Source organism: Salmo salar, chromosome ssa05 (assembly GCF_905237065.1).
Source record: "Salmo salar chromosome ssa05, Ssal_v3.1, whole genome shotgun sequence".
NCBI lineage: Eukaryota > Metazoa > Chordata > Actinopteri > Salmoniformes > Salmonidae > Salmo > Salmo salar.
Genome location: NC_059446.1, coordinates 25,038,910 through 25,062,152, shown reverse-complemented (window position 1 = coordinate 25,062,152; position 23,243 = coordinate 25,038,910). Strand labels below are relative to the sequence as shown.

At 42.8% G+C, this 23,243-nt stretch overlaps 1 protein-coding gene across 8 annotated transcripts in view; it reads left to right on the top strand.

The window, feature by feature from the left end:
* Positions 1-23,243, top strand: part of LOC106604445 (septin-6) — a 44,115-nt gene that overhangs the window by 3,643 nt on the left and 17,229 nt on the right. For all 8 annotated transcript variants that reach the window (XR_006769841.1, XR_006769839.1, XR_006769840.1 and 5 more), the window contains exons 2-7: positions 841-955; positions 10,950-11,145; positions 14,176-14,362; positions 20,492-20,653; positions 21,631-21,727; positions 22,687-22,855. Coding sequence is in view for 5 of the 8 variants with exons in the window: in XM_045717997.1 (XP_045573953.1) it covers positions 841-955; positions 10,950-11,145; positions 14,176-14,362; positions 20,492-20,653; positions 21,631-21,727; positions 22,687-22,855 (926 nt within the window). In the remaining 3 variants the exon portion in view is untranslated. The remainder of the gene's footprint in view (positions 1-840; positions 956-10,949; positions 11,146-14,175; positions 14,363-20,491; positions 20,654-21,630; positions 21,728-22,686; positions 22,856-23,243) is intronic.

The following is a 23,243-nucleotide window of genomic DNA, read 5'->3' as shown; positions in this document are numbered from 1 at the left end:
TTTTTGAGGAGCCTTTTGGCCCTTGACTTGGCGCTCCGTTACCGCTTGCAGTACGGTAGCAGAGAAAACAGTCTTTAACTTGGGTGACTGGAGTCTCTGACAATTTTATGGGCTTTCCTCTGACACCACCTATTATATAGGTACTGGATGGCAGGAAGTTTGGCTCCAGTGATGTACTGGGCCGTACGCACTACCCTCTGACCTCCTCCTTGATCATCGTTGTCGGTGATCAAGCCTACCACTGTTGTGTCGTCAGCAAACTTAATGATGGTGTTGGAGTCGTGTTTGGCCATGCGGTCGTGGGTGAACAGGGAGTACAGGAGGGTACTAAGCACACACCCCTGAGGGGCCCCAGTATTAAGGATCAGCGTGGCAGACCTGTTTTTGCCTACTCTTACAACTTGGGGGCAGCCCGTCAGGAAGTCCAGTTGCAGAGGGAGTTTCTAAACCTGAGAATTGAGCTGACATGTGTTATCTTGCTAGAATACAATGGAATGTGTGAAACTAGTCTGGCAAAAATAGCAAAATTGTAGCTTAAACCATAGATTGTAGCTGTGGTTAACACTTCAACAGTTTGGGCCTTAGAATTTACACCACCAGTAGTTGTGGGAGGGAATGTTTGACATGTCATATTGCTGTGTAGTCATGTTCTACATGAAATGTGTAAACTGAGGTGAAATAATAATGTTATTATGATCAGCCTTATGTTAACCTAAATTACGATAGCCTAATCCGTACCACCCCGTTTCATATGTATCTGTGATTATACCTGGTGGTTAATGATTAATTACACATCTTTACTCAGTGTTCCTAATCTCAAAATCGTTCTCTTGTCTTTAGGGAGAAGGTGCTCGCGCCGTCCCTCTCGCCGGCCATGTCGGCTTTGACAGCATGCCCGACCAGCTGGTCAACAAGTCTGTCAACCACGGCTTTTGCTTCAACATCCTCTGCGTTGGTGAGTGTGTCATGCGTGAAACCTCCCTTTTCTCCTCAAGGCAAAATGGGAGCCATTCGCCTCCGCAATTTGTGTATTGTGTTTCCACTGTGAATGTAAACCTAATTCATTCTGTCTTTGACCCACTTTGGTTGTTTCTCACTGGTCAGTAGTTGGGCTGGGCGGTATACCATATTTTACTATATACCGGTATTAATGCACGGACCGGTTTGGGTTTTTACTTTACCTTCTATAATGGTATTTTAATGTTTGGTTTGTTAAATGTGATACGCCGTGTGTAACGTAAATTTTTATAGTTTACTCCGCTACTTGAGTCATCCCTCTCCCCGCTCTCTCTCCATGCTGCTTTTCACATTGACTTAGTTCCACCCCCTGTCACTCAAGGAGCGCATTTGTTGTTGCTTGACCACAAGACACTTTCCTTCAGTCTGCATGGTCAATGCAGCACATGCAACAATGCTGATGACAACGATGTTGTTTCCACTTTGATCTTAATATAAATCCACAAGTGTTCTATAATTACACTATTAGTTTGTGTTTCTTACATCTGCAAACAGGTAGTTTGTATTTTCTTAGCAAGTTAAGCTAAATCGTCTTAGCCACTAATGCTAATCGCTAGTTAGCTGGCTAGCTAGCTAATAAAAGTACTGAGTCAGAGCAAACGTCGCTAGATTATACAGCTTGATACCAGTACTGGCGGAGACTTAAATCAGCATGTTGTTTGTGCAACAGTATCTTCTAAATCAAAGAGGAATTGGCGAAGCATGAATATGTTGGCTATATGAATAAAGATTTAATGTAGTCAAATATTATAGGGTCCCCTAGGAAACACTTAACATGACTTTGGTTCCTACCCTGTCACAATAACTTCTCCATGGCATTTTCATTCGTTGTCATGCCAAACAACACTATATTCAAAGTGCCCACTAACTATAGAATTATAATAAACATTCTATTTCCATGATTCTAAAAGTTCACCCAAGTGTTTTGATCTAAATCGCAATTGCAACATTTGGTTAAAAATAAGGCCTAGTATTTTTGCCCATATTGTGAATGTGTGGAAATGACCACAGATGAGTGCAGAAATTGATGTTAATGCAGGAAATTATTTTAGGTTGAAGTTGAATTGAACAGTATAAAACAATCCGAATGGAGAAAGACCCATTAAAATTATTTAGAATATATGTGTTGCCACACTAGTCACACGCTACTCATAAAGCAAATTTAGAACTTTTATTAATCAACAACATAAAATACTGTCAAATACCATAAAAAATGTGAAAAATAGCATAATATGATATTTTGACCATATCGCCCAGTCCTAGTCAGTAGTAGAGACTGGTTACTGTAGCTAATTCATCCTCCATCATTTTCGAGCTGTCGTCTGTGACTGTGCTACTAAAATTATTACAGTCAAGTGTAATTGTGCTGCACCCACCAATAATGTCAAGTTAAAGCAATAGACCGGTTTATTTCTCCCCCTATATTACTGTCTGTCTGTTACAGTATCTCAGGATTAAATACTCATGCCCTAGGCCTCATTTTGACAATCATGACAACTGTATACAACTTAGGTGAATAATATCTTGGCACTATTAGCTATGTTATGCTATGCTATGTTTCCATTAACTGGTCCAGTGATTTTTTTTTGTTGGTCTACATTTAGAAAGTTTGCATAGAAAATAAATTAGACAGTTGCCTGCTACGGTGCATTTTCATTTAACAATCTTCTATCGATAAATACAGCTGGATGTAATGATGTCACACACAACAATGTCAATTAATAACACATTGTTATTTACAATGACGGTCTACCAAGAGGCAAAAGGCCTCGTGTGGGGACGGGGGCTGGGGGCTGGGATTAAAAATAAAAATGTAGGACAAAACACACATGATAAGAGAGACACCACAACACTACATAAAGAGAGACACCACAACACTACATAAAGAGAGACACCACAACACTACACTACATAAAGAGACAACACTACATAAAGAGAGACACCACAACACTACATAAAGAGAAACACCACAACACTACATAAAGAGAGACACCACACCACAACACTACATAAAGAGAGACACAACAACACTATATAGAGAACCCACAACACTATATAGAGAGGCAGCAGCACCACATGGTACAAACATTGTTAGGCACAGACAGCACGAAGGGCAAAAAGGTAGCGACAACAATAATCAGGCGAAGCAGCCACTGTCAGCAAGCGTGTCCATGATTGAGTCTTTGAATGTAGAGATGGAGATAAAACTGTCCAGTTTTAGTGTTATTTTTGCAGCTCGTTCCAGTCTAGCTCAACTGAGAAGAGGAGCGACCCAGGGATATATAATAGCAGCACAACATTGCTTAGATTCAAGGGCAGTGGTGACATCATTGAGGACCTTTAAGGTTGCAGTGACACATCCATAACCTGAGCGGAAACCAGATTGCATACCAGAGAGAATACTATAGACATCAAGAAAGCCAGTCAGTTGATTATTGACAAGTTTTTCCAACATTTATGATAAACAGGGCAAAATATAACAGTTAGGATGAGCTTAATCTCCCCCTTTAAATAAAGGATGCACCATGGCTGCCTTCCAAGCACTGGGAACCTTCCCAAAGAGGAGAGACAAGCTTGGTGATGATAGGGGCAGCAACCTTAAAGAAGAAAGGATCTAAATCATCTGAGCCAGATGTTTTTTGGGGGTTAACTTTAAGGAGCTCCTTTAGAACCACAAAATCAGTGACCGCCTGCAGGGAGAAGCTGTGTAGGGGGGCAGGGGAAAAAGAGGGAGAAGCATCAGGACTAGTCAGATTAGAAGGGCTGGGAGATGAGGAAGTGTTGGATTGGCAAAGAGGCATCCAACAAAGAGCTCAGCCATATGCTCCTTGTCAGTAACAACCACACCAACATTAAGGGACATTGGCAGCTGTGAGGAGGAGGGTTTATTATCCAGGTGTTCCACCAATTTCCAGAACTTGGGGTTAGTGGTGCGTGCTTGTTAACAATACCACTGAAAATGTAAAAAAAAGGAGGTCCAAGAATCTTCGACTGAGGGGATCAGGCGGATTCAAGCATCTTCGACATAGGGGATCAAGCGGATTCTATACCAATTCAGGCCAGGCCATGAAGGAAGGTGGTTTATGCATTTCCCATTTATTGTCACCTAGCAGCACAAATTCAGACTTAGTGGGGCCAGGAGAGAGCTTAGGGCAGGTAGGGTACAGGCCGGTGTTGATGGTGGATGATAACACCCAGCAACCGTCAACAAAGAGCTATTTGCTTAATGCTTAAAACCAGCAAATCAAATTGTGGAGACAACCGAGCACTGAACGTGTTCCTTGGTAAAGATTGTCATTCCACTACCTTTGGAAGATATGTCTTGCCGAAAAAGGTAATAACTAGAAAGGTTAACATCAGTGTTGAGAATACTCTTTCTTAACCATGGCTCAGTAATGACCAACACATCTGGCTGGATAAGAGCTGTGAACCCACACTTTCAATTGATACATTTGAGGTAATACGCTTCTAGTGTTAACGTGCAGAAAACCCTTTTATGAGAGCAGAAAACGCTTTTATGAGAGCAGAAATCAGTGAAGCAGAAATCATCAGAGCACAAGTCAGAATTGGGGCTAGCAGCAGTAGACGGGCCAGGGTGTACAGGCACATTTCCAGATATCATCAGCAGTAATACAATCAGGGCATGGCAGAGGACAGGGAGAGCTCTGCAGTGTTAATTTGTTATGACATTTAAACGTGCATCAGATGGCAACAAGATCATATTGTACAGCAAAGCCGGCGAGAGACGGTTAGATTAGGATGGGAGGCCAAGAATCTTTGTAACCAATAGAGAGTCAGAGTCGCGAGTGTGGGAACAAACATTGTCTGTCCCACGGTCTGTTAAACAAGCAAGTTTATAGTCAACAAAGTTCGCAGGAGTCATGGAACAAATACCACAAAGCACAAGAAAAAATGGGGCTAGCCATTGTAAGTTCAAAAAGTCACTCTCCCCAACAAAATAACTTGAGCGAGTAGCTCTCTAAGAGTCCAGTAGGCTATACAAGTCTGAGATAAAATAAATAAATAGTAGGCCTATACTAATTACTTAAAGCATTTCTGAGTAAAGCTCACATAAGATTCACAAGTTAATTAGCCTGTGTGTGTGTCACGGGAGGTTGGTTGCACCTTAATTGGGGAGGACAGGCTCGTGGTAATGCCAGGAGCGGAATGAGTAGAATGGTGTCAAATACATCAAACACATAGTTTCCATGTGGTTGATGCCATTCCATTCGCTCCATTCCAGCCGTAATTATGAGCCACCTTCCCCTCCGCAGCCTCTGTGTGCCTGTGTGCGCCTGTGCACCTGTGTGCTAGATGAGAGCGAAAGCTTGGGAGAGAGGGGGTAGTGTGGCAGGGGTACCTGTACCAGACAGCGAGTCATGGCAGACGGGGAGCAGATCGCCCAGTGGGATCCAAGCAGCAGTGCAACAGGACTAGGTGTCTCACCCACTTAGGAGAAGCTTTTGTCAAGGGGCTGAGTAGGAGAGAAGGCGTTCAACCTTACTAGACAGATGCATGGTGGAGCAGATAAAACATCCGAAGCAAATTAAGTGTTTCCATTACCCATTTAGGCAAATTGTGCATTAATACATTGGCAACAGCCTGTATGCCCTCCCACCTAACTGTTTCAAATTTCAGGTAGCCTGTGAAAGCCTGCATGGATAGAATTTGCCATATTCTAATAATTCCCCCCCCAATCCATATACGAACTTGTACATACGAACAACAATTTACAGGCGCACAGATGCACACAAACAATGACTACATCTCATCTGCCCAGACCTGCATGCTCACACCCCCATCCCTAGTGCCTGCATGCTACCATCCCTAGTGCCTGCTATATTGTTTTCCACTTGGCCTTAAATTGTATCCATTTGTTTTTCTCTGTTACCTATGCTATTTAAATATTTAAATAATACATCAGATTTTTTCATTGTGTTAACGATGGCGGTTTGATTTCCAAGTTTTTGGTATACGTTTTTTTCAAGATGAGTGATGAGAATGAATTGTCCAGCCCATTGGGTATCTCACTACAACCCCATATGCCATGTCTTCAAATATGTAGACAGAAGGATTAAAAGTCATTTTACATATTGAAAACATTTTCATGTGCCAACATTTTGCCACTGTCCGTGCCATGTTGAAACTTCCTACCTTCCCTAAGCTCTCTCCTGGCCCCTTACACTAAGTCTGAATTTGTTCTGCTAGGTGACCTAAACTGGAACATGCTTAAACCACCTGACCAAGTCTTAAAGCAATGGGACTCCCTAAATCTTTCTCAGATTATTACCAGTCCCACAAGGTATGACTCCAAACACCCAGAAAAGGCTACTCTCCTCAATGTTATCCTCACAAATAATCCTAATAGGTATCAGTCTGGTGTTTTCTGTAATGATCTTAGTGGTCACTGTTTTGCAGCCTGTGTTCGTAATGGCTGCTCAGTGAAATTACCTGTCCTGATTTGTCGTAGATGCTTGCTAAAAAACGTTAATGAGCAAGCCTTCCTTTATGTACTGGCCTCTGTATATGGTATAGAATCAGCTTGATACCCTCTATCGAAGATGTTTGGACATTCTTTTTTAATATTTTCAGTGGTATTGTTAACACACACACCCCCATAAAGAAAATTATAATTAAAAACAGGTTCAGCCCCTGGTTCAATCGTGGTCTTGCAGAGTTACTCCACCTCAAGAATTGCATTTGGCGAAAGGCTCGGCATACGCATACTCAGGCTGACTGGCTCTCGTTCAGGCAAATGAGAAATAAGTGCACTCAGGCAATCCGAAAGGCCAAAGTTAGTTACTTTAAGGAGCAGTTTTCTCTCTGTGGGTCTAACCCAAAGAAGTTCTGGAAAACGGTTAAAGACCTGGAGAATAAACCCTCCTCCTCACAGCTGCCCATGTCCCTTAATGTTGATGATGTGGGTTTTACTGACAAGAAGCACATTGCTGAACTCTTTAGTCACCTCATCATTAATTCAGGATTCCTATTTGACTCAGCCATGCCTCCTTGCCCGTCCAACATTTCCTCATCTCTCACCCCTTCTAATGCGACTAGTCCAGACGCTCCTCCCGCTTTTTCCCCTGCCCCGCTACAAAGTTTCTCCCTGCAGGCGGTCACTGAGTCCGAGGTGCTAAAGGAGCTCCTTTAACTTGACCCCCAAAAAACATCTGCGTCAGATGGTTTAGACCCTTTCTTCTTTAAGGTTGCTGCCCCTATCATCTCCAAGCCTCTCTCTGACCTTTTTTTCTCTCCTTGCTGGGGAGGTCCCCATTGCTTGGAAGGCAGCCACGGTTCGTCCTTTATTTAAAGGGGGAGATCAAGCTGATCCTAACTGTTATAGGCCAATGTCTATTTTGCCCTGTTGGAAAAACTTGTCAATAATCAACTGACTGGCTTTCTTGATGTCTATAGTATTCGCTCTGGTATGCAATCTGGTTTCCGCTCAGGTTATGGATGTGTCACTGCAACCTTAAAGGTTCTCAATGATGTCACCATTGCCCTTGATTCTAAGCAATGTTGTGCTGCTATTTTTATTGACTTGGCTAAAGCTTTAGATTCTGTAGACCATTCCATTCTTGTGGGCTGGCTAAGGAGTATTGGTGTCTCTGAGGGGTCTTTGGCTTGGTTTGCTAACTAACTAAAGAGTGCAGTGTATAAAGTCAGAACATCTGCTGTCTCAGCCATTGCCTGTCACAAAGGGAGTACCCCAAGGCTTGATCCTAGGCCCCACGCTCTTCTCAATTTACATCAACAACATAGCTCAGGCAGCAGAAAGCTCACTCATCCATTTATATGCAGATGATGCAGTCTTATACTCAGCTGGTCCCTCCCCAGATTTTGTGTTAAACACTCTACAACAAAGCTGTCTTAGTATCCAGCAAGTTTTCTCTGCCTTTAACCTTGTTCGGAACACCTCCAAAACAAAGGTCATGTGGTTGGGTAAGAAGAAGGACCCTCTCCCCATTGGTGTGATTACTACCTCTGAGAGTTTAGAGCTTGAAGTAGCCACCTCAATACAAGTACTTGGGAGTATGGCTAGACGGTACACTGTCCTACTCTCAGCACATATCAAAGCTGCAGGTTAAAGTTAAATCTAGACTTGGTTTCCTCTATTGTAATCGCTCCTCTTTCACCCCAGCTGCCAAACTAACCCTGGTTCAGATGACCAACCTACCCATGCTAGATTATGGAGACTAAAAGTATAGATCGGCAGGTAAGGGTGCTCTCGAGCGGCTAGATGTCCTTTACCATTCGGCCATCAGATTTGCCACCAATGCTCCTTATAGGACACATCTCTGCACTCCCCCCTATCTGAAATATATACTGCAGCCCTCATCCTCCACATACAACACCCGTTCTGCCAGTCAGATTCTGTTAAAGGTCCCCAAAGCACACATCCCTGGGTCGCTCGTCTTTTCAGTTCGCTGCAGCTAGCGACTGGAACTAGCTTCAATAAACACTCAAACTGGACAGTTTTATCGCAATATCTTCATTCAAAGACTCAATCATGGACACTCTTACTGACAGTTGTGGCTGCTTTGCGTGATGTATTGTTGTCTCTATACCTTCTTGCCTTTGCGCTGTTGTCTGTGCCCAGTAATGTTAGTACCATGTTGTTGTCATGTTGTGTTGCTACCATGCTGTGTTGTCATGTGTTGCTGACTTGCTATGTTGTCTTTATGTAGTGTTTTGTTGTCTCTCTTGTCGTGATGTGTTTTGTCCTATATTTTTTATCCCATATCATTAACATGATATCCAAAAGGTCGGACTTGGTAACCTAATATATCCGGTAATGAGCACCGAGCTCTGTTTACAGAGCGGCGCAGCTTTCTCAACAAAAACGGCGCCGCTTTCTCGACCCAAACAATTTGTGGTCGTCGTCTTCAAGTTGTTTCCGCGGGTTCGCAAAAATCTAAATTAGCATGACGAGCTGAATTGAATGTAAAAGACTTTCAAAATAAAACGTTTGCGGTATGCTCAGCGCTCCATTGACATTTCACAGAGATACGCTTGTTTCTGTAAGAAGTCTTCGAAAAAGAACACGAACTTTGATAAACTATGATAATGTCATGTCTCAAAATCGATATCTATCTTACCTCTATATTGTTTTATGTCCTCCGGATTGGAGAAGAAAGATGAGTTCAACGGTGAACCTGCCAGTTAGCCTTAATTCTCACACTAGTTTTCTCTGGCCTCCAATTATTTATTCGCCCTAATTTTGGCCATCCTACAAGGGTAAACGGCCAATAAGTTTTGAACAGATTTTCATAGAGATGAGGTTTGGACCATTGGTTTTCTTAGAAGATTATCTACACAATGAACATATAATTTTACTCATTGGTCAAAAGACGCGTTTTTCATTGGACAGCCTTTTCCATTACACATGTCGCAAACATTCTTTTGGTGACATTGCTTTTGTCTAAATAAACCTGGCTCAATGGAAACCTGCCTATTGACTGATATAGTTTTCATATATTAGCCTTATTTTAAAGCAAATGGTCAATTTTGTTGAAAGTAGGAAACAGAGAATATAATTCTCTCTCCATTTTCCACACTCTAAATTACTTGAAAGTTATCAGTGGCACTCAAAACATTCAAAAGCAATGGCAGAAGCCCTAGAACCTCTATTATTACAGTCTACTCTATGAAGTCTGGTGTGTGTGGATCCCAGAAAGCAAAACAGTTGTAAAATTGCACAGGCCTACAGCTCAAGCCCCAGAAATGGGATCCGGAGGCATGTGGCAAGAACTGAATCGAGAGCAAAACATTTTGTCTTCACGAGACTTAGATTTCTTATGCTTTTTGCTGGTACATTCAAATGGAAACCTTTGGATGTCAGGGCCCCATCTTTAGCATGGGGTTCTGTTTGGGTCTCTGCCAAGCGAGATACTCATTGCTTATCCAGCCCTGCCAAATTTCTATGAGGATGATGAGAGACCACGGAAACATCTTGACGATGACCTGTGGTGGACTTTCTCTCAGATGCAGGAAATGGGAGGGGAGAATCTGGCACTGTGCTGTTCCATTCTAACCCCCCTCCCCCCTACACTATTTTGTGTGCACTCAGAGTGAAAGCCTGATGCCTTGTGAAAGGAAGACTAATATACCGTTGGCAGTGTAGAGCTCTGCGTGCTCTGTGTGCTGATGTGGTGTCTGATGAACAGAAGTAAGCCTGGGGCAGCATCCCAAATGGCACCCTATTCCCTATATAGTGCACTACTTAGGGAATACGGTGCCGTTTGGGATGTACCACTAGATTTTCTTGCACTGGGAAAGGAAGGCGCCTTCTCACTCGACTGACAGATTTGAACAGTGTGAGTTACTCAGAACGCATCAGGACATCCGTGACTCAGACCCATGCAGCCATTTTTACGATGGTCTGCTCTAGATATCAACTGTGGTGGACATAGGATTAGCTTGTTGTGCTGTGCCGCTGCAAGATGTCACATTCAATGTAGTCCCTCTTAAAGGCACCCAAGTTATTAGACATTTCTGCAGCGCATCTTTTTTATTCCATTAAAAAGCGCCCCCTGCCAAAAGCCAGAGGGAGGGGCTCACATAGCTAAATGTATAGGGAAGTGACAAATGGGAAGAGTCCATATAATTAACATTCTGGTGGCATTAGAGAGATCTGTTCTGCAGCCCGAGTACAAATTGTAAAACTGCAGTCTTTTCAACAGGATGTACTAAATCCTGTAATTTACAATATGGGAGAATCTTTTGAGGCCACATTTATTCTGACAATGGCCCAATCTGGAATATTCCCTGCTGTTCAATGCTAATTTCCATGAATGATATACTGTAACCTATACCCATTGCCTAATGAGCTTAGTAGAACTATCTCACACAAACTCAAACTCCAGATAGTAGAGTCCACAAAAAAAGTACACAATGGTGAATGAACTGAAAGGTGTGTGTGTGTATTTTAGGGGAGACGGGCCTGGGCAAGTCCACTCTCATGGACACCCTGTTCAACACCAAGTTCGAGGGCGAACCCACCCAGCACAACCAGCCGGGCGTGCAGCTCAAGTCCAACACCTACGAGCTCCAGGAGAGCAATGTGCGCCTCAAGCTGACCGTGGTCAACACTGTGGGCTTCGGTGACCAGATCAACAAAGAGGACAGGTGACAGACAATGATGTAGATAAACATATGAAGATACTGCATGTACAGTGAGGGGAAAAAAGTATTTGATCCCCTGCTGATTTTGTACATTTGCCCACTGACAAAGAAATGATCAGTCTATAATTTTAATGGTAGGTTTATTTGAACAGTGAGAGACAGAATAACAACAAAAAAATCCAGAAAAACGCATGTAAAAAATGTTATAAAATGATTTGCATTTTAATGAGGGAAATAAGTATTTGACCCCTCTGCAAAACATGACTTAGTACTTGGTGGCAAAACCCTTGTTGGCAATCACAGAGGTCAGATGTTTCTTGTAGTTGGCCACCAGGTTTGCACACATCTCAGGAGGGATTTTGTCCCACTCCTCTTTGCAGATCTTCTCCAAGTCATTAAGGTTTCGAGGCTGACGTTTGGCAACTCAAACCTTCAGCTCCCTCCACAGATTTTCTATGGGATTAAGGTCTGGAGACTGGCTAGGCCACTCCAGGACCTTAATGTGCTTCTTCTTGAGCCACTCCTTTGTTGCTTTGGCCGTGTGTTTTGGGTCATTGTCATGCTGGAATACCCATCCACGACCCATTTTCAATGCCCTGGCTGAGGGAAGGAGGTTCTCACCCAAGATTTGACGGTACGTGGCCCCGTCCATCGTCCCTTTGATGCGGTGAAGTTGTCCTGTCCCCTTAGCAGAAAAACACCCCCAAAGCATAATGTTTCCACCTCCATTTTTGACGGTGGGGATGGTGTTCTTGGGGTCATAGGCAGCATTCCTTGAATAATCGCACCAACTGTTGTCACCTTTTCACCAAGCTGCTTGGCGATGGTCTTGTAGCCCATTCCAGCCTTGTGTAGGTCTACAATCTTGTCCCTGACATCCTTGGAGAGCTCTTTGATCTTGGCTATGGTGCAGAGTTTGGAATCTGGTTGATTGATTGATTGCTTCTGTGGACAGGTGTCTTTTATACAGGTAACAAGCTGAGATTAGGAGCACTTCCTTTAAGAGTGTGCTCCTAATCTCAGCTCGTTACCTGTATAAAAGACACCTGGGAGCCAGAAATCTTTCTGATTGAGAGGGGGTCAAATACTTATTTCCCTCATTAAAATGCAAATCAATTTATAACATTTTTGACATGCGTTTTTCTGGATTTTTTTGTTGTTATTCTGTCTCTCACTGTTCAAATAAACCTACCATTAAAATTATAGACTGATCATTTCTTTGTCATTGGGCAAACGTACAAAATCAGCAGGGGATCAAATACTTTTTTCCCTCACTGTATGTCTGTCTGTCTTTGGGATTAGAGCCCCAGGTTCCGCTTCATGTGTCTAAGAGATGTATAGATTGTACAATCATTTATTCGTCGCATTCATTAGGCACAAAACAGAAGAAAACTCTCTGAAACGGGTAGGCACTATGATAACTTATGCAACCCCCTTATGAATACAGGCCTGGTGTTTCTACAGTATACCACTGCCAATAATATATATTTCACAGGAGTGATAGTTTGTGAATGTCACTCTTTAATTGTGCATGCTTGAGATGCCAACTATGAAGTGTGGACTTGAGATGCCCCCTATGAAGTATGGAATTGAGATGCCCCCTATGAAGTGTGGACTTGAGGTCATCCCCTTTGGAGTCTGGTGGAACATTAGGTACCACTCTTATGATGCCTCTCCCATACCTTATGAAAACAGTGAGTCACTGATAGATTTATTGTTAGACAATAGGAATAACAGTAGTCTGACACTTGAGCCAGGAGTCTCCAGGGCTAAATCATACAGTGTCTTGTCTGTGGGAAAGGGAGTACTACTCTACCTGTCACTTTCCCTCTGATGGAAACCTTCTAGTGAACATGGGATCTCATTGTATCCATTCTCCCTCCCTCCTGTCATGTGAACCTCATTCCTCGTCATGAGAGATCAGAGAGAGGATGGATGATGTCATGTGAGCACCAGGCAGCTCTCTCTAATCTCAGTCCTCAGTCTGTCCCAGACCTCTCTAGTTGCTCTGGTTAGGGCCCCGAGGGGGAGGCTGTGCTAGTTACAGGAACCCTCATGTAGGTCAGCGCTCCAGGTTCAAACTGCTTCACATCACTATCAAATGGTGGCTGGATGAGGGTGAGCTAAGGGCTAGCAGTTAACCTCGGTTGAGTTTCTTATGAGGGGGAGTGGAGGTGGGAAGAGGTGTGTGTGTGTGTGTGTGTGTGTGTGTGTGTGTGTGTGTGTGTGTGTGTGTGTGTGTGTGTGTGTGTGTGTGTGTGTGTGTGTGTGTGTGTGTGTGTGTGTGTGTGTGTGTGTGTGTGTGTGTGTGTGTGTGTGTGTGTGTGTGTGTGTGTGTGTGTGTGTGTGTCTGTGCACTCCTGAAGGAAGGGCAGAGGTAAAACCTGAGTTTAATCAGCGGTTCCTATCCGCCTTCGGCTGTGCGGTGAATCTTCCCCTTCCTTGGCGATGGTATGCCTCTCCTCTGCTCCCTGATCCGTGCACTCCCACGTCTCTTCCCCACCATGTTCTGCCTGATGACTCCCAGCTAATGAGACCCAGCTCAGCTGAATGATGGATCAGCAGATCACTTATATGGAGCTGAGCTGTACTCACTTAGCATCTAGCTACCTCCCACTGACAACACTCCGGGATTAAAGTACAAACTGGCTTAAATCTCTCACTTAAAGGGATACTTCTGGATTTTGGCATTGAAGCCCTTTATCTTCTTCCCCTGAGTCAGATTAACCATTTGTGTGTCAGCTAGCATACTGGATGCAGAGACATAAAAATGGTATTCATAAGTCCGTCTGACTCTGGGGAAGTAGGTAAAGGGCTTCATTGCCAAAATCCCTTTAAAGAGAGGCTTTACAACACCCTCTGGTATTCTATGGTGGTGGAAAGGTAAAGGTATAGCCTACCCATAATCCTATATGATGATAGTAAGGCACATTTTCTCTTTTTGGTGCACAGCTACATCTTCAGTCCAGTTTCCTTATCAGCTGTTTATGGTGTGTTTATAACACCTTGAAACACATGCTTTTCTCTCCTCAGCTACAAGTCTATTGTGGAGTTTATCGACACCCAGTTTGAGGCCTATCTGCAGGAGGAGCTGAAAATCAAGCGCACGTTACACAGCTACCACGACACACGCATCCACGCCTGCCTGTACTTCATCGCGCCCACCGGACACTCCCTCAAGTCCCTGGACCTGGTCACTATGAAGAAACTGGACAGCAAGGTGGGCTGCAAGGCTAGCTAATTACACTATGATGCCAATGGTTCACTGAGTTCAATTCCTGCGTGGGACAGATATAGTATACTGAGTTGACCTATATCTGTCACTGTCAAGGTTGGCTTCTCTGTAAGCCGCTTTGGAAAAAGATATCTGCTAAATTACCATATTACACAATCCATTCATTAAACTCTGCTGATTTGAAGTGCCACTTGAAAAGCAGCTTCCCTAATATGATAACCTCGGTTGAAGAGTCCGATTTTTTTCATAGCTTTTATAAAATGAAGGGGGAAAAGAGAAAGCTCTCTGGCCTCAAGATGATGTCACCATGTAGATGCAGGGCGTCATTGATGTCATCACAGAGCATCGTGGCTCATAAACTCTTCTACACCATTTGCAAGCTCAAAGATGGGCTGCTGTCCCGTGACGGTGTAGGTCAGCCGTGAAACGCCGGCCTTTGGTCGTCATGGTGACACAAACTCTATTTTCCTAGGGCCACCTCAAAAGGCCCTATTTGCATAGAAACTTCCTGACTTTCGAGTGTTTGCCAGAGGAGCTGTACTCTAGCCACCTTCCAGCCTCTGTGATCCAAAGCAGAAGCCTCCCTGTGTAGGCAGGCAGCTACATTGAAACAAAGCCTGTTGCGTAGAAGGGAGTGCAATGTCTCTTGAGTTTATGGATGAGAAGTGGTGGTGGGTGAATGTTTGACAAAGACCCCCTTGCATCCTCAGGCCTCCTCTTCCATCCTGTGCCTCCATTGAAGCAGATATTCTGGCATATCTCTTCCCTATCTCTTCATGTTCTGATTTTGACACCAAGCATGGGGGCTGGAGGAAGTGTTTCTTCTAAACCAGTTGGATCAGTAGGCTCTCATCATTAACATTGTGTTTGGAGATCTCTTCACGAGATAGATCCTGCGTTAGAGATTAACTAGTACTACCCTCTCTGGTAAATGCTCTTACTGCTCTGCACGGCTGTCTATTTTTTTATCTTTGCTTCGTTCCAAGCTCTGATTATGGCGGAAATGCACATAGATATGCCCAAATCAAACATCCCTGAAGCTAGTAGAGGCTAGAGGTGTTCAGATATAAAAAGACATGTTACATTTCTAGCTTTTGTATCCGTCTGCATGATATCCCTGCTGTAGACCAAGGCACAAGGCATCCAGAGAAGCATAAGAAAGGGAGGTGTAGGCCCAGATCTCAAGGTCTATTTATATCCTGTCTTGGCCAGATGTTCCCCACTTGTCTTAGGAGGTTTAGCTAGCTAGCTGTGATGTAATGACCTGGCTGCATAGGAGATGCTCGCATCATCCGGCCCTGCTCTGCTACCTTCCAGCTGAGGTCTCCCAGCAAACACAGAACGCACCCGTAATGTTCCCAGAAGGTTCTCCTTTGGTTATTTGCTAGCTGGGTACTCTCTCCAATCGGAACACCAGCTTGATGCTGCTGCACAATATAGGCTAAACCCAGCAGCTTGGGTACAGCTTTGGTTTGATATGGGTTTAGTAGCCCATACAGAAAAAGTATATAATAACATAGATTTTAACAACCAACATATATGTACATGTATTTAAGTGTATGTAAATTACAGATATAAATATATGTTTAAGCCATAAAAAAAATTCTGTTTTCATATATGTCTACATATGTTTCTGTATTTAAATATATGGTGTGGAAATAGATTTTGACAGTATGCTGTGGTTGCGAGTAAAATATATTTCCAAATATATTTCATAATTATAAACTGGGTGGTTTGCCATGGTATATCAGACCGTATACCACGGGTATGACTAAACATTTGTTTTTACTGCTCTAATTACGTTGGTAACTAGTTTATAATAGCAATGAGGCACCTCTGGGTTTGTCATATATGGTCAATATACCACGGGCTAAGGGCTGTGTCCGAGCAATGTGTTGCGTCGTGGATAAGAACAGCTCTTAGCCGTGGTATATTGGCAATATACCACACCCCCTCGGGCCTTATTGATTAAATAGACACTGAGTGTACAAAACATTAGGACCTATTTCCATGACATAGACTGACCAGGTGAATCCAGGTGAAAGCTATGCTCCCTTATTGATGTAATTTGTTAAATAACTTCCATCATTGTAGATGAAGGGGAGGAAACAGGTTAAAGAAGGATTTTTAAGCCTTGAGACATAGACTGTGATTGTGTGCCATTCAGAAGGTGAATGGGCAAAATATTTAAGTGCCTTTGAACGGGGTATGGTAAAAGGTGTCAGACGCACCGGTTTGAGTGTGTCAAGAACTGCATCGCTGCTGGGTTTTTCACACTCAACAGTTTCCCGTGTGTATCAAGAATGGTCCACCACCCAAAGGACATCCAGCCAACTTGACACAACTGTGGGAAGCATTAGAGTTAACATGACCCTGTGGAACACTTTCGACACATTGTAGAGTCCATCCCCGACGAATTGAGGCTGTTCCGAGGGCAAAAGGGGGTGCAACTCAATATTAGGAAGGTGTTCTTTATGTTTTTTACACTGTATGTTGCCATGTATTTTACGAATGGAACATTTAGCTTTTTATACCACATACTGTAGCTAGACTACATTAAAATGAAATGCATATTACTACATAGTTCAGCACTAAATCACAACAGCATGCCCTAGGGAGTTTTTCCTAGCCACCGTGCTTCTACACCTGCATTGCTTGCTGTTTGGGGTTTTAGGCAGGGTTTCTGTACAGCACTTTGTGACATCAGCTGATGTAAGAAGGGCTTTATAAATACTTTTGATTGTATACTTTGAAAAGTTTGAATGACCAACTAAAAGAGTGCTGAATTGTTGATTGTTGAATTGTGGCATGGGAGTCAGAGGTTGCATCTGAAACTCAAAATATAATGTACAAATGATGACTTTGCACTTAACATCTTTATTTGAACATAATGTCTTTGAATATCAAATGCGGATTCCTTCACCTCCAATGTAAATTTTCACACGTTACAAGTTGACAGTTACCCTGCGGATAATGCAGAGACAGTCGGTGAAACAATTCCACACAAGATGAAGAATTTGGGGTTAATGTTCATGAACATTAAATTGAGACTTACAATGCAGATTCCTTCACCTCCAGTGTCAATTGCAGACTCACAAGTTGACAGTTACCGTGAGGATAATGTAGTGACGGACTCGGCTAAAAGATTGCTGCACCCCCACCTCCAAACATCTTCCCGCGGCTATGGAGATCCCAAACAAGATGAAGAATAAATTGCTCATGTTCATGAACACATTTTAATTTAATTGGGAACTAGCTAGCTAAATGATACAAAATACTACTTACATTGGCTGGGGTCTGTCCACAGGCAGCTGAGCCTTCAGACACTGCAAAAGGGACGTTTTTGTTGTTGTTACTAGAAGTAATATATTTTTTTTAACAATTGGTTAGCTAGCTAGAAGTTATCTTCTTCCTTTGTCACCCACCAGGTTAAAACATATTTGAATCCAATGTTAAGAATGTATAATCAAATAAAATTCCATTAGCCATGGGAAAGCCTTTTGGCGGTGACAGCTGCTCTCCTAAGTTGTAGCGCTGTCAGTTAGAGGCGGGGCTGGGGCCAGGGCTTCGGAACATTTCAAATTGTGATTGGCAGCTCAGGAAAAATATATCTTCTAATATATTTACATAGCTATATGTTCTACTTTCAAGTGTCTTTTCGAAATAAACACCTCATTCATTTTTACTATGTTTCATAAGTGGTAGGTAGGCTACACCTCAATAGCTGCAGATTTATTTTCAACTATAACTGAATGATCCAACATTTGCATGCAAAATACCACTTTGGGAACCTAATGCTAATGTACCAGAGGTCAATAGAGACTCAACATTCTCATCGGGTAGAGAAGGTTGTGAGGTTCGAGTGTGTATTTTACACATATTTTACAAATATATGTACATATATTTGATTTACGTACACTACCGGTCAAAAGTTTTAGAACACCTACTCATTCAATAGTTTTTCTTTATTTTTACTATTTTCTACATTGTAGAATAATAGTGAAGACATCAAAACTATGAAATAACACATGGAATCATGCAATAACCAAAAAAGTGTTAAACAAATCAAAATATATTTTTTATTTGAGATTCTTCAAATAGCCACCCTTTGCCTTGATGACAGCTTTGCACACTTGGCATTCTCTCAACCAGCTTCACCTGGAATGCCTCTCCAACCGCTTGAAGGAGTTCCCACATATGCTGAGCACTTGTTGGCTGCTTTTCCTTCACTCTGCGGCCCGACTCATCCCAAACCATCTCAATTTGGTTGAGGTCGGGGGATTTTTGAAGGCCAAGTCATCTGATACAGCACTCCATCACTCTCCTTCTTGGTAAAATAGCCCTTACACAGCCTGGAGGTGTGTTGGGTCATTGTCCTGTTGAAAAACAAATGATAGTCCCACAAAGCCCAAACCAGATGGGATGGTGTATCACTGCAGAATGCTGTGGTAGCCATGCTGGTTAAGTGTAAATAAATCACTGACATGGTCACCAGCAAAGCACTCCCACACCATAACACCTTCTCCTCCATGCTTTACAGTGGGAAATACACATGCGGAGATCATCCGTTCACCCACACCGCATCTCACAAAGACACAGCAGTTGGAACCAAAAATCTCCAATTTGGACTCGAGACCAAAGGACAAATTTTCACCGGTCTAATGTCCATTGCTTGTGTATCTTGGCCAAAGCATGTTTCTTCTTATTGGTGTCCTTTAGTAGTGGCTTCTTTGCAGTAATTTGACCATGAAGGCCTGATTCACACAGTCTCCTCTGAACAGTTGATGTTGACATGTGTCTGTTACTTGAACTCTGTGAAGCATTTATTTGGGCTGAAATTTCTGAGGCTGGTAACTCTAATGAACTTGTCCTCTGCAGCAGAGGTAACTCTGGGTCGTCCATTCCTTTGGCGGTCCTCATAAGAGCCAGTTTCGTCATAGCGCTTGATGGTTTTTACGACTGCACTTGAAGAAACTTTCAAAGTTCTTGACATTTTCCGTATTGACTGACCTTCATGTCTTAAAGTAATGATGGACTGTCATTTCTCTTTGCTTATTTGAGTTGTTCTTGCCATAATATTGACTTGTTTTTTTACCAAATAGGGCTATATTCTGTATACCCCCCCAACTTGTCACAACACAACTGATTGGCTCAAGCGCATTAAGAAGGAAATTCCACAAATGAACTTTTAACAAGGCACACCTGTTAATTGAAACGCATTCCAGGTGACTACCTCATGAAGCTGGTTGAGAGAATGCCAAGTGTGTGCAAAGCTGTCATCAAGGCAAAGGGTGGCTATTTGAAGATTCTCAAATATAAAATATATTTTGATTTGTTTGAACACTTTTTTGGATACTACATGATTCCATATGTGTTATTTCATAGTTTTGATGTCTTCACTATTATTCTACAATGTAGAAAATTGTAAAAAATAAAGGGAAAAACCCTTGAATGAGAAGGTGTTCTATATATTTTATTGAAATGTATTCCAATTTATTATTTTTCGTATGGGAGTGTTTTGTATGTGCTTATTATAGATTTAAGCTTAGTCTTGTACTTACAAATTATTAATGCAGAAGCTACAGGGAAAATGGCTTTTTAATCCAGGACTAGGCTTAATCTGTATCTGGGAAACAAACCCTTAATGTGTGGTGCTGAGAGGTTTTGGATCAAATGATTATAGGATTATCTTGATCTACATTGTTTTCATGGGCTCTGATTTGAAAGTAGAGCCAATTTAGTTTCAGTAGTTTTTTTGTCCTGCTGAAAGCAGAGGGTTGTAAAATTGCATTTGACATGAGCCTCAAAGCTGTTCCTTATTTAGCTACATCCCAATGTGTGGGCCTTATTTGTTCACACCTTGTCACTGTCAGACCATCATAACAATCCTACATCTGCTCTGCTCCCTAGTTGCTAGCATGCACTTTGTACTAAATATTGTAATTCTGATTTTAAAACTTGATGCAAGTCTGTAAAAAACTAACAAATGAATGCCTGTGTTTTTTGTATGTATTTTGAATGATTGTTTTGTCTATGTGCCTGCACATATCATTTCCTCATTAGCGGATAGCCTAATAACATTTTCTGATGTAATTTCTTCTCCTCAAACAACAGGTCAACATCATCCCCATCATCGCCAAATCAGACGCCATCTCCAAAAGCGAGCTGACCAAGTTCAAGATCAAGATCACCAGTGAGCTGGTCAGCAACGGTGTTCTGATCTACCAGTTCCCCATCGACGACGAGACGGTGGCAGAGATCAACTCCACCATGAACGTAAGATAACCCTTCTCTGATGCTGCTCATTTTAGTTCAGCAGCATTTCAACAAGTTATACAGACTTACTAGTTATAGTTGAGAAGTATGAGAGTGACTGACACGGTTTGGTTAGGAAGAAATATCAATTGAATACGATAGTTGATGTTTTCATGGAAGATTGTTTTTGTGAGGCCAAGTAATACAATATACGTACAATATAGTGGACACAATCATTACAGGAGTAGATATAGTTGTGTATCTGTACCCCTCGAGTGAGTTTCCCTTCACTATGAGTTCTGAGTCATGTATTCTGTTCATTCCCAGAACATTGAAACAGCAGCACTAGAGCAGGATACGAGCACCATCTGTGTCCAGTCCTCCTCCTCCACCAGTCCAGTACAGTGTATGACAATCAGCTAGCTCTTGCTACAGGAAGCTCTATGTGGGAAAGGGCCCCTGGCCGCTGACTAACGGGCCGGGGTTAAATGAGCAGACCATGAGGAGTGACATAAGCGAGTAGAGAATGCCAATGCTTCTGACTGAGCAGAACCCAGCTGATTTGCGTTAGTCAATTAGCTCTCAAGACTCTCGACCTCCTATCTCACGAAGACGCCACCACTCTGGCAGAAAGGTCACCCACTCCGATCATTGCAGTGAGAAGCCCTTGCTGTTGGATGAATGGAACGTGTATTAACTTGCAATCTAGACCTAACATGATTCACATCACTTGTAATTAACTTTGTGTTAGGTTCACTCTGCCAATTGTTTTGCCTGTCAAGAGATGTGCTCCAATTTATCCAAATCTAAACAAATCAAGTTATGTAATGGAGTGATAACATGGAATGGCAATTGCAGGAAGTGTCAATAGTGTGTGTGCTTGCATGATGTGTGTGTATTTGTGTGTGATATGTGTGTTGTGTTTGATAGAAAGAGAGAAAGGCAGAAAGAGGGACTCAGGTGTCACTGCACTAACGAGAATCCCTTCTGCGCCGCAGGCCCATTTGCCGTTCGCCGTGGTGGGAAGCACGGAGGAAGTGAAGATCGGCAACAAGATGGTGAAAGCGCGGCAGTACCCCTGGGGGACGGTACAGGGTAAGCTAGGTCACGTACAACGGGAAATGAGAGGGGGGGTCCTTCCATTTTTGGCCACCATTTCCCTCCCACTCATTCCGCCCCAACTCCCTAAACAACTACATTCATACCGTCAAGAGGGAAGCCATCACTGCTGCTTATGTAATCTCAATCAAGTTTGTCTATTTAACAATGCATGCGCCCACTCTTCCATAACTGTATGAGCTACAGCAGCGGTTGCTTGAGTCATGTCACAAATGTCTGAGGGTTCTATAGGATTGATTTATCTCAAACGAGTCAATAATGCTTGAAAAGTGGTAGGTCATGAAACCTGTGAGCATTATCAGGGTAAGTCACTGATTTACCATAGGAATACAGATGTGAAACATCTCGTATTCTCAGTATATCAAATGATAAGATATTCGAATTATATGACACTTCCTCCGTATTCCCACACCTTATCACCTGTCAATTTGTTATTTGGTTCAGTATGGTGTACTCATATGTATGTCAGTTTAGGCTGTGTGTCGATAGGTGGGGGGTTGTGTGAACTAGACCTAGCCCTGCCCAGCACATGGAACATATATACGAGGCTGAGGCTGTCTCAGACATTGAGTACGGTGCTCTCCTCCGTTCACTGTATGGTTCACTCTGATGGTGCACATGATGCCAGGGGCCCTCCGCTAGATTCTAAAACCAGAAATGAACCCTCCATAGGGCATGAATGGAGATGTGCACATTTGTTATTAGTGTTCACTGAGTATTACACATGCCTGCACATTTCAATCGCAGTTAAATCAGAAATGTGTTTAAAACAAGCAATTATGTGAGTTGTGAATGTGTGGTTCTGGTCTTTTACAATGGCTGTTGTTTGTTCAATTTGTAGTGGTTAATGGATTGACCCACGCTGTGTGTGTGTGTGTGTGTGTGTGTGTGTGTGTGTGTGTGTGTGTGTGTGTGTGTGTGTGTGTTGTCGGCAGTGGAGAATGAGAACCACTGTGACTTTGTGAAGCTGAGAGAGATGCTAATCAGGGTGAACATGGAGGATCTTAGAGAGCAGACTCACACCAGACACTACGAGCTCTACCGTCGCTGCAAGCTGGAGGAGATGGGCTTCAAGGACACAGACCCTGACTGCAAACCTTTCAGGTGAGGCTGCTTCTCTTCATATTTCCTCCTTACTTCCTGTTTCCTCTTAACTCTCTACATCCCTCAGAGACTGCGTCCCGATTCTCCACCCTGCTGCACACTCCTTGTCATGGATTTAACAATGGTGTAAACTCCCTCCACAGGGAAACCTTTTGTCTGGTTATTTATTTTCTTTAGCCACAGAACCCCTAGCAATAATAATTAGAGCTCATGGCTCAATCCGGGGCATAGAGATTGGTGGAGATCAACATGTGACATCATTGTATGCAGATTACATTTTACTTTATTGATCTGAACCAGAACATTCTCTGACATGCCTTTTATTACTGTTGGACACATGGTGCTGTGTCCAGATTCAAAGTAAATTGGGAGAACTGAAATAATGCCC